This window comes from Rhincodon typus, chromosome 5 (assembly GCF_021869965.1).
Source record: "Rhincodon typus isolate 14 chromosome 5, sRhiTyp1.1, whole genome shotgun sequence".
NCBI classification, from domain to species: Eukaryota; Metazoa; Chordata; class Chondrichthyes; order Orectolobiformes; family Rhincodontidae; genus Rhincodon; species Rhincodon typus.
Window position 1 is genome coordinate 57249703 of NC_063336.1, and position 12591 is coordinate 57262293.

Below are 12591 nucleotides of genomic sequence, written 5' to 3' on the forward strand. Positions count from 1 at the left end.
GATTAGAAAAAGGTGGTTGTTTTTGACCAGCGCAGACACAGTGGGCCAAAAGACCTTTTTCTGTGCAGTAGACCTCTATGATTCTATAAAGGATGATTATCTCGAACTTCAAAAGGATGTCAACAGATTGATAGAATGAGTGGACAAGAGACAAATTAAATCTGATGCAGAGAATTTAGAGATGATTCACCTGGTTGGGAAAACTGCAGCGATACAATCTAAAGTAAAGGGGAGTTAGAAAATATCGCTCAAAAAGTTTAGTGGAGGCAGGGTCAATTAAGACTTTCAAACAAAAAGGGAACTAGATCATTCTCTGAAAAAAAAAAATCAGGATATGGGGAATAGCAAGTGAATTATTCATTCTGAGTACCAGTACAGACAAATGGCTGAATAACTGTCTGCTATGCATTCTTAATGCTAAATAACACAGCAAAATAAGAAACTTAATGATAAAATTATTTGTGCTGTCAGATAATTCAAATTAAGCAGCTTTGAACTGAGAATGGGCTGTATGTCAACACTAGAATCTTCCAAATTAAAATAATGTCTACTTTTATTCACATTGTACCTAATTCATCTGGTTTATTCAATAACCCATGGCAATCCTGACAATAGAATATATCCAATTTTCTTTATTAAAGCAACATACACTTAAAAGTGCAAAAATCTTACCTATACAATGCCTACAATCACAAGCGAACCCTCATTTCATGAGCTTATCCAAGGATCAAACTAGAACAGGTCATCAGCCTAATCAGTCCCACCTTCAGCCTTAGTCAGATGACTGCCATCCTCAGCTAGCTGACTGTGTTCTGAGGCAAGCCTTTTTAATATTCTTTCTATACAAAGAAGCAACCATCTCACAGGTCAGTCATGTCCAGTTTGATCAATTAACTCACTAGAATTTCCCAGGAAAGAGACTTATGCTTGTAACAAACTTTGACCTCAGCTTTAGCTTGCTCATGCTTTATGTCACCCAATCAACCATATATTTACACAGCACACTTTTATAGCAATTACAAATTTCACTGATAGTCACATAATTACATTGATTCATCATGTTTTTAAAAAGGACTCCAGTCTTTTCCAGAGCTTCTGTGACAGTTAGTCTATTACTACTGAGTGACAGCACTCAAGCCACTCACACATACACACCTTCAAAGGACAGAAATACCCTAAAACTTGATAGGTCTTCACCGGGCTTCACATGTTTTTAAACTTCTCACTTCATTTAACTTCATTTTGACTAACCCAGCAAATTTTAGATTAATAACTACAATATAAAAAGGACAAATAAATAATTTTTTGATGCAGTAAAATTTAAAGAAAACACGAGGAGGGACTAAATTCAATAGCTCCCACAAACAGGCAGAGGAATTGTGATGTAGGACTAACCCATTGTTTCCTATGCAGACAAAACAGAGACTTTGGCTGACAATTAATTAATATGATCACAACCTGCAGCCAAACAACTTCAATATGCAAGAAGTAGTAGTTGAGGTTAGCTTGTACTACTTAAAGCTAGCCTGCAACTCTCAGAAGAAATGCATTGTGGCTGGAGCAGATGCTGCAACTCAGCCTACACAGGATCTGACTAGAGAAAGTCAGGAAAAACGTGACAACGTGGAAGACAGCAGGATCAAAGATTTTTCAATTCTGATGCGAAGGCATTAGCAGAGGAGATAAAAATGATAATATGTATCTGCAGTGGTCAAGAGCTCAAACTCTCAGAAGAGAGCGAGATCAGATAGTCATAATGATGATGTTAAATAGTATTAGTTGGGGGTCTTTCCGGTTACTAAACACACAAGAAAAAAGGTAGCAAACAAGTTAATCAATTAATGGATGTTACCTATTACCAATGGTATGTTCTTATGATAAGCACTCATTGGGCATACAACAACACCCTTAACAATATAGTGTCTGTGCAATTCACTGGAGCATGCATGCACCATAGCCAAAACTCTGGACTACTCAGACAACATGTGCTACCTAATTGTGGGTGGGATGGATCTGAATTGTGTTCCAGTGGATCTTAAAATCTCACCTTTGCTTATTTTACCCCAACTGGACAAGACTGTCATTTTTTTCTTTCATCCTCCCACTCTTAAAACAGCTCTGCTTTTTGCCAAGGTTAACTGGGACAGCAATGTCAGTCCCTGTGTTTTCTAAATAAGATGAAAACAGGGTTTAGACTAGATAGGTAGATTCATAATTCGCATTGTAAACATTCCAAAAATGAACAAATTTCTTCTTGGGAGTAAAGTTATATTTCCTCAAAACATGCTTTTTCCTGGCTGATGGAAGATTACATTTTCTGAAAAGTGAGGGACAAATCTTCTCTGATACAAATTCACTATTGTTACATATACCACAAATATTTTAAGGATGCATACACTTGCTGACATTCAGAACAACCTTGAGGGATGAGCGACAGCATTAAAAATTATAGACAAGTCTGGAACTTATGCCTTCAAAAGCAATCCTGCAATTATGTCCATTACTGAAACCAGAGAATCAAAGATATTATCTCAGTTACAGAAAGTCACAAAAAAAATTATGCATTTTTTGGTTTTTGTACTTTCAAGTTTTTTCCCACCAGTAACTTTGATTTGATTTTAACTATATACAAAATTGCATAATTATACAATGATTATAGCACAGAAAGAGACCATTGTGCACAGATGAGAGCCATTCACTGCAAATATAGCTTGCCTAGGTCCATTTCCCATTTCCCTACTTTTTCCCTGCAGATAATTGTTTTTATTCAATGACTCAGATTCAATTGAATCTAAGGGAATCTATCTCCACCACACTCTCAAGCACTGCCTACAAGATCCTAACTATCCACTTTGTGAAAATGACATAAGAAACAAGAATGACATGATATAATTATCAGTACATGGTTCTCAATCCTTCCAACGATATGAACTGTTTCTCCCTATCCATTCTGTTCAGATGGCTCATCATTTTGAAAACACCTATCAAAACTCCACTCAACTTTTTCTTTCCCAACGAGAAAGCCCAGTTTCGCCAACCTACACAACTCAAATTCTTCAGTTCTGGAACCACTCTCTCAAATATTTTCTATAAAGCCACTCATGTCTTTCCTAAAATCTAAGGTACAGAATTGGACAACATACTCCATTTGAGGCAAAACTAGTGTTTTATACAAGTTTAGTACAGAAACTTGCCTGCTTTTATACTTGATGTGCCAAGTCCAGAATCCCTCACGCTGTACTGACCATCTTCTTAACCTGTCCTACCACATACAATAATTTGCACACATATACCCACAGGTCCTGCTGCTTCTGTGCCCTTTTTAGAATTGCACTCTTCATTTTATATTGCCTCTCCTCAGTCTTCCTACCAAAATGAATTATTTCACACTTGTCTGCATTAAATTTCATCTGTCATCTGCCTGCCTATTCCATTACCCCTTATGATTTCTTGAAATTTAATCAATAGCCTCCTCACAGTTCATAACATTTTATGTAGAAAAGTTGGGCATCAATGCCAAGTGTATTCACAATACGCTTTCCGAAGAGACACATTACCATTCAATACAATTCGCTAGGTTTAAAAAAATGGATGGGAAAGGATTGTGGCGGTGAGGAGAGCTCTTGGTTTTGAGGTTTTTTTCAGCGCTCAGCTGGATTTGCTCATTTCCATGGGGCAGTAATTACTGTTTATTTTTTACAAGCTTTGTACTGTTTTTGGAACTTTTTAAAAAAAATCACAAACAAAGATATTTAAAAAGGGGGGAAGGAAAGAGAATTTCAGGCGAGTGACCATGTTGCAAGGTCGGAGACTGAGGAATTGCAGAAAGCTTGGATTCTGGCTTTTTATGAAGCACCTAACAAGAGCAGTTTCACAGCTGTCAGGCTGAGAAATTGCACAGCTGCCCTGGGTTTAACTGAAATGACAAACAAGCAGTGTAGTTTCATAGCTGACTTGGAAGGTCTAATATCCAGCTTCAGGTGCAACTGTGGAGGTACCAGTGATTTAGAGCAAAATAATAAAAATTCACTGCCTGAAACTACAGGAGAAGAACCTTTGGCTTTTGAGGCTGATCAGCTAACTGTTTGAATTTAAAACTTACAAATCTTAATTAGTTTTGTAAATCTATAATAGTAAGTAAGATGAGGCCATTTTTTCTTGCGTTTATACTGTGATCTCTCTCAATTGACTTTTAATATTAAGAATTGATATTAAGTTATCCCAGGCAGTGTTTTTGGTAAGTAAGACTATGCTAATGCAGCATTTTTGAGCCAAGTGTGTTATGTTTGTTTTTAGGTAATTTCTGGGTCTGTAGATTGTTAAACGGGTAGAAATGGTGTTTAGTATGGTGATGTGCTCTTCCTATCAGATGTTAGAGATCAGGGAGAATTTGAATGTTCCCGAAGACAATTACTGCAGGAAGTGTGTTTGGTTACGAATTCTATTGAACCGCATGAATTGGTTGGAGTGGCAGTTACAGACAATGAGGAGTTAACAAGAGCAAGGGAGTATGATGGGCGGCAGTTTCAGTAAGGTAGAGAAACTGCAGATACAGTCAAGTAGATGGTTGACCGCTAGGAATGGTAGGAACAGGTAGTCAGGTAGTGCAGGAGTTTCCTACGGCTTTCCCCATCTCAAACAGGTATGCCATTTGGATACTGTTTGGTGGGTCGGGAATGGCCTCTCAAGCGAGTATAGCATTGACATGCAGGTTTCTGGTACCACGAATGGCTCAATTGTAATGAAGGGTATGTCAGGTTCCAAGCACTCAATCATAATAGGCAACTCTCTAGTCTGGGGCTCAGACAGACGTTTCTGCGGCTGTCAGCGAGACATCAGGATGGTGTGTTGCCTCCCAGGGTCAAGGATGTCTCAGAGAGGATGCAGAATATTCTGAAAGGGGAGAGAGATCACGTTGGTACCAATGACATTGGTAGGGAAAGGGATGAGGTGCTGCAGAGACAATATAGGAAACTAGGCAAAAGGTTAAAAAGTAGGTCCTCGAAAGTAGTAACATCCGGACAGTCTATGTGTAGAACCACAGGAGATGGGGAAATACTAAATGAATATTTTGTGTCAGTTTTTACTGTGGAGAAGGACATGAAAGATAGAGAATTTGGGGAAATAAATAGTGATATCTTGAAGCGAGTTCATGCTACAGAACAGGAGGTGTTGGAGGTCTTAAATTATATCAAGGTAGATAAATCCCTGGGGCCTGATCAGGCGTTCCACAGAACTTTGTGGGAAGCTAGGGAAGAGATTGCAGGACTCCTTGATGAGATATCTGTGTCATTGTCAATGAATGTGGTGGTACTGGAAGACTGAAGCTTGGCTAATAGAGTCACAGGGTTGTACAGCATGGAAACAGACCCTTTGGTCCAAACCGTCCATGCTGACCAGGTATCCTAAATTAACCTAGTCCCACATGGGGAGGCAGTGGTATTAACACTGGACTGTTAATCCAGAGACCCAGATAACATTGTGGAGACCCGATTCGAATCCCGGCATGGCAGATGGTGGAATTTGAATTCAATAAATATCTGGAATTAAGAATCTAATGATGACTGTGAATCCATTGTCGACTGTCAGGAAAAACCCATCTGGTTCACTAATGTCCTTTAGGGAAGGAAGCTGTATCCTTATCTGGTCTGACCTACGTGCGATTCCAGACCCACAGCAATGTGGTTGACTCTTAACTGCCCTCTGGGTAATTAGGGATGGGCAATAAATGCTGCCTAGCCAGCAATATCCTCATCTCATCAATGAATAAAGAATCTGCCAGCATTTGGCCCATATTCCTCTAAACCCGTTCTATTCATATACTCATCCAGATGCCTTTTAAATGTTGTAAATGTACCAGCCTCCACCACTTCCTCTGGTAGCTCATTCCGTCATTATTTAAGAAAGGCTACAAGGAAAAGTCAAGGATCAATACATCGGTGAGCCTGACGTCAGAGTGGGCAAGTTGTTGGAGGGGGTTCTGTGGAACAGGATTCACATGCATTTGGAAAGGCAAGGGCTGATTAGGAACAAAAACAAAGTTGCTGGAAAAGCTCAGCAGGTCTGGCAGCATCTGTGAAGGAAAAAACAGAGTTAACATTTCGGATCTGGTGACCCTTTCTCAGAACACTTTTTGCATGGGAAATGGTGTCTCACTAACATGATTGAGTTGTTAGAAGTGACAAAGAACATAGATGAAGGCAGGGCAGTAGACATTGTCTTTATGGACTTCAGCAAGGCCTTTGACAAGGTTCTTCATGGTAGGCTGGTTAACAAGGTTAGATCACTGAAGTTTTTGAGAAGATTTGTAGCTCTGGTTTTGAATGTGGTTGTAGACTTGTTCACCAGGCTGCTGTGTTTGATTGCAGATGTTTCGTCACCCTGCTAGGTAATATTGTCAGTGCACCTTCAGTGAAGCACTGGTGTTCAGTCCCGCTTGTTATTCCCACACCTTGGTTTGCTGAGATGGTTGGCATCACTTGCAGTTCTGTTTTTCAGTGATTTGTATACTGGGTCCAGTTCAAAGTGTTTGTTGTTGGAGTTCCGATTGGAATCCAGGCTTCCAGAAATTCCCTGGCATGTCTCTGTTTGGCTTATGTTATTATGAATGTGTTGTCCCAGTCCAATTTGTGTCCTTCTTTGTCCGTGTTTATTGAGACCTGTGAGAATTAGTCGTGCTTCTTGGTAGCCCGTCGGTGTTCATGTATCCTTATTGTCAGTTTTATAGATGCCCCATCCATAAAATGCACTTTTATAGATGCCCCATAGAAAGCATTCTATCTGGATACATTACTGCTTGGAATGGTAACTGCTCTGCCCAGGACCTTAAGAAACTACAGAAAGTTGTGAACACAGCCCAGTGCATCACGCAAGCCAACCTTTCATTTATTGACTCCATCTATACTTCTCGATGCCTTGGAAAGGCAGGCAACATCAAGGATCCTTCCCACCCTAGTATAATCTCTTCTAAATTCTTCCATCAGGCAGAAGATACAAAAGTCCAAACACACATACCAACAGGTTCAAGACAGCTTCATCCCTGTTGTTATTAGACTTCTGAATGGACCTCTGAAATTTCAAATCTAATGTTGATCTTGCTCACGAACCCATAACTTTGTATTCCTCGCTCTGTTCAATCACCCTACGATCTTCATATGTCGCGATCTGCCTGGACTGCATTCAAAACAAAACTTTTCACAGTACTTAGGTATGTGACAATAATGAATCAAATCAAATATCACAGGTTTAGTTAAAGATCAGACAGCCTCAGGCATAATAGCATAATTGCTGTCCTCAAAAGCAAAGCCAGTTAGACCTCTGGCACTTGCTTGGGCAATATTGCTGACCATACAATGACCAATTAGTAGTATGTGGGGTCATCACAGACAAGGCCACAGGGTCAAGACTGAGGAGTGTTGGAAATTTGGGTTCTCTTTAAAACTCTGCTCTCTTAGCATTCCTTATTTAGTATTTTTCACGTACAGAAGACGTCACATCATTCTGTTGTAGCAGTAACTAGCCTTCTACAAGCATAAAGAAGAGATTTATCAGGAACTGCACTACCCTATTATGAACGTAGCATTTTGCAAAATAAGGAGTTTGTGTTCTCAGAAGGGATGAGACAAACTTGGGCAAGGGGCAGGTCATCCAATGTCATAAATAGCTGTCCCATGGTCATTTGTCAAATGGATTCAAGCAATTGATTGACATAGCCTAAGCTACCAGTCCCCAAAACAAGATATATCAACAGGGGTAGGCGGGGAGATAGAGAGGGAGGATCTGGGGAATGAGCAACAATCTTCTTGGGAGAAGACCAGAAGTTCCTCTACAGTAGCCTGAAAGAAGAACAAAGACTGAACAAAGACATCACAACGCATGGGTTTCCTCCGGGTGCTCCGTTTTCCTCCCACAGTCCAAAGATGTGCAGGGTAGGTCAACTGGCCATGCTAAATTGCCCACAGTGCTCAGGGATGTGTAGATTAGGTGGGTTTATAGGGGAATGGGTCTGGGTGGGGTGCTCTGTGGGTCGGTGTGGACTTGTTGGGCCAAAAGGCCTGTTTCCACACTGTAGGGGTTCTACGATTCTACACCACTTCAAAACCACTTGCTGCTGCTCTTTCACTCTGTCAAATAGCTTCTAGATCAATGAAGCATTCACATCTGTCGTAGTTATATACTTTCTTTGTCTAATTAAATAATTACTATATGTAAACTGCTGCTTCTTAACAAACTCAATAAACTTTTAGAAAATTATTATAAATTGTCAACTGCATATTTTTTCTACCTGTGATCACAAACGAAAATCAACAAGAGGATACAGGGACAGTGAAGATCCAAGGTTTCCACTAGAACCGGGATAGAGATCACCACCACAACCTCACACAAGCCCCGCCCCCTACCTTCCATGAGATAAAACTCTAAAAGAAGAGGCAGTTGGTAGTGACAGTGGTACAAATACAGATCCCCTCCCCATCACATCAACATGTGATTTTTCTTTAAATCTCTCATACTTGGAGTCAGAGAAAGATACCTCCCATAGGTCCTTACAGCTGCAACTCCTTAGTTAAAACTGACAAATGGACTGAAGCATATTGACCAAATATTTCATGAGGTAATAGAGGCTATTGCTGGTAGAGCCCTAGGAGAAGAGAATATTGACTTTAAACAGGTTCTACATTTTTAATTTGAACAAAGTGAACAACCCCAGAGGGAAAAAAACATAAAATACTTAGGAATACTTGGAAACAAATGGACTGGATGCACTGAAGTGCCAATTCAAAGTGTACAAGATAGATAAAACCTATATGTATCATTCAAAATATTTACTGTTTTTATCCCCTTCTGGGAAATTAGCGTAAACAGTTCTAAAGGGGAAGCATAACAAATAAAAATCAAAATTTTTACACTAATTAACTTCTCGTTAACAACAAACAGACCCTCTTAAAATAGCACAATACATCTACAAAGAGGATCCATCACTGTTATTAGTGTACAAGTGATCAAGGGGGTAGTGACAAGACACCATTTTTGACTTCCCAAGCTTCAAGATCCTTTGACTAAAAGGGCTTCAGTCTTTAGTCTGTACCACATCAGACATTAATAAAAACTATAACAATGTCCTAGAATAACATCTCCCCCTTTGCCTGTACATAGTCAGCTAATTCCTGATTTGCCACAATTCTAATTTGCCAGAATTAGGCTGGTAGAAATTAGCTTCAGATTCCCAGTGACTCTAGCAGGCTTCCCATTGAACAGTTTCCCCTCTCTGGTGTAATGGTAGTGGGCAGCCAGTGGTCTATACTGTTGATGTGGAAGGCAATCAATAATTAATATCTGTTGAGGCCTGTCATGTTCCTGGCCTCCAACACTAGCTTACACACCCTGGTGAATGATTACAAGAGTTTTGTTTCTTTTTAAGTTGAATAACAGATTATTTACAGGGATATAGTACAGCTCAACATACACACATGATCAGGATCAGTACTGCTCTAAATTCTGCACCATGCTACATTACATCATTTCATGTGGTGATAGTGCATTTTAATTTAATTGTATACATATTCAATGATATACTAATTCGAACAATAATATATTACTGCAATACAGTATCTCCTTTTCCTTAAATACAAATATTATACAAACAGAATACATATACCTAACAGGGTAGAATTGGTGTGAACAATTTTTACACAGACCTATCATTCAGGTACTGGTGGTTTATTAACTCGCCCTGATCAAGTAATAGTAAATCCTCTTAAAGATCAGAAATTGCCAACATTGAATCAAGACCACATCAGTGTAAACATACAGGTGCTTGGACTTGTGTTGTGCTGGTTGTCTTCCTCAACACAACTCTTATATCTTGAACATGAACAACCTGTACGTCCCACCACAGGAGTGTGAGGCATCACGTTGTTGATTCTTCCAATTAACATCTGTTCCTCCTCAATCCTTGACTACAGTGTTCTTGCCATGTTTCAACAACTGTGTTAGTGTCTCATTGATCCCAGGCATCATGTCCTTTTTCAGAATCTTGATGGCACGTTGGATTTCTGCTTTGCTCATTTCTCTAAGGTTGACCCTCAGCTCCCGGAAGTACAGTATGGTCTTCAAATTCAAATGTGAAGCTAGGGATAAGTTAATTTGGGATCTGTAAAATTGTTCTACCTATCTTGCCTCCTGCTGGTTGAATGAGAGCTATGCTGGGCAACGAGGCTGCACACTGCAGTTAAACAAATGGACAATTCTGCTATTACAGTACCTCAGGGATATCCAGCCTGCTTGATTTGCTCTGACCTCATCTATCCCATTTAGCATAGCTGTAATACCACATAATATATAGAATCCCTACAGTTTGGAAACAGGCCATTCTGCCCAACAAGTCCACACCAACTTTCCAAAGAGCATCTCACCCAGGCTCACCCCCTCCCCTATCCCTACATTTCTCATGGCCAGCCTACACAACCCTGGACAGTATGGGCAATTTAGCATTTACCAATCCACCTAACCTGCACATCTTTGCACTGTAGGAGGAAACTGGAGCGTCCATGGGGAGAATGTGCAAACTCCACATAGACAGCCACCCAAGGCTGAATTTGAACCCAGGTCCCTGACGCTGTGAGGCAGCAGTGCTAACCACTGAGCCACCCCAAATATCCTCAAGAGTATCTGGAGAGCATCGTCAAAGTTATTGTGGAAGTAATATCCCATAATAAGATCATAAAATGTAGGAGCAGGCCATTCAGCCCATGAAGGTTGATTTGATAATCCTTAACTCCACTTTCCCATATTACCATTGGACTTTAAATTGGTTTAAAATTGTGCAATGAGGGGGCACTGAACACAAAACAAGAACTACTTTCACTCCACAGACGCTGCCAGACCTGCTGAGTTTATCCAACAAACTCTGAGGAACCCTTGCAATTATTCCTTGGTCTGAGTTGATTGATCTCGAACAACCAAAAATGTTGCTCTTTGTGCTCAGTACCACAAATATTGACACTGACAAAACTTGCAAAAATTGAGCGACACTATTTCATATAGACACTTGGCATAAGTAGGGAAGCTGTCCAAAATTCAATTAAAACAGAAGATTGTTTAAATGAAGCATGTTATTTGACACCTTCAACATAACAAAATGTCCCATGGTAGCTCACATGAATTTTATGGAAAAGAACTGAAACAAAGTACATAAGGAAAAGACATTAAGACAGGTGGCCAAAATCTTCGTTGAAAGAGGAATATTTAAAGCGAGGAAAGAGAGGTAGAAGTTTAAGGAGGGGTATTTTAGAGCATAAGGCCTTTCAATAGTTGGTTTGATAAAGTGTGAAGTTTGATGAAAATCTGGGGATGCATAATAGAGAATAGACCAGGGTTGAAGAAAGCTCCTCAGAGGATGGGCAGGCTATACATACTTACTGAGATACAGACAAGTAATAAGTGGAGGAACAAAGATCATTCTGGTGAGGGACGGTGATGTTCTTTTTAAATAAATTGCTGCTTCTCCCCTTTATGCAGTGAACAGACTACTTATATACCGTGACTCAAGTGCAAGTCTGTATCAAGTCAAAAACGTTAACAATACTCATTTATTTAATTGTTTGTTCAGTCTGTCACTAAAACGGTGGTGGTATTTCAAAACCCAAAAGCAGATGAGAACACAACCAGCTATCTCCCTGCAGGTGACAGGCAACATCGTCAGCCATCGATTTCACTGAATTATCAGCACAGATATGAACTGTACAAAGCATTGTTTACATTCAAGTTAAAACTGCATCAATATAGGCAAATGTGTATTCACCAGGAAAAAAACACAAGATAAAGCGTTAAGTTAATTTTTTTATGTGTACAATTAGATAAGCTTTTTTGAAAAACGAAATAAAGTAATGCCACCGAGTTGGCACTACACCATTTCACAACCACTCAATTACAGCAAACACACTGGTTTCCAAGTACCAGGTGACTGAAGACATATAAAAAAAAGTAGAGAATTAAAGCCGCACATCTCAAGTGTCAAGCACAACACAGCGGACTGCACCCAAACATCTACTCACTTCAGGAAAGACTATACAAAGTTTCTTCTACCTTCTGTCCTCGAAGTAAACATTGAAAAAAACCGCGTAGTCAACACCACTCCGCATGCGCGCGGATACCGGCTTCCGGACAGGTGCGCATGCGCTAGTAAAAACGTTGTTGGGCGCATCCGCGGTTGCCGTCACTGAGGTGTCCGCCCTGGGGGCGGGTGCTGGTGTTTTCCAACCGCCGTGTCGCGAGCTCGGCCGTGAGGTGCTGAGCGGCCGAATGGCAGCTGTTATTACGGCATAAATAAACTAAAGAACAATTGGTCACTAATACAATCAAGGAGAAATCAATAGTCGGGTGATTAAATACCATATATCCTGAACGATAGTAACAGCAGGAGTGGTAACTTTGTTTGTTATCTAAATGTGCATCACTAGTTAGGTAAATCCAATTTGTGCGAACCGCTAGGTAATTGATATCAGTGACTGGGAGGAATCAGTCGATAGTTTGTCTTTGTAGTTGTACAATCTGCATGGAGATGTGATAAAACCTTTCATGAATACATCTGAG

The 12591-nt window shown here is 40.0% G+C and overlaps 1 protein-coding gene across 3 annotated transcripts in view; it reads right to left on the reverse strand.

The window, feature by feature from the left end:
• Positions 1 to 12257, reverse strand: part of tbc1d32 (TBC1 domain family, member 32) — a 244798-nt gene extending 232541 nt beyond the window's left edge. Inside the window, exons 1-2 of one of the 3 annotated variants that reach the window (XM_048596589.1) lie at positions 12054 to 12129; positions 2048 to 2168 (exon numbers count right to left, since the gene is read on the reverse strand). Coding sequence is in view for 1 of the 3 variants with exons in the window: in XM_048596587.1 (XP_048452544.1) it covers positions 12085 to 12140 (56 nt within the window). In the remaining 2 variants the exon portion in view is untranslated. Of the gene's footprint in view, positions 1 to 2047; positions 2169 to 12053 lie in introns of all 3 variants that reach the window. The other 2 variants (XM_048596587.1, XM_048596588.1) reach the window with 2 other exon arrangements.
• Between the last annotated feature and the right edge of the window lie 334 nt (positions 12258 to 12591).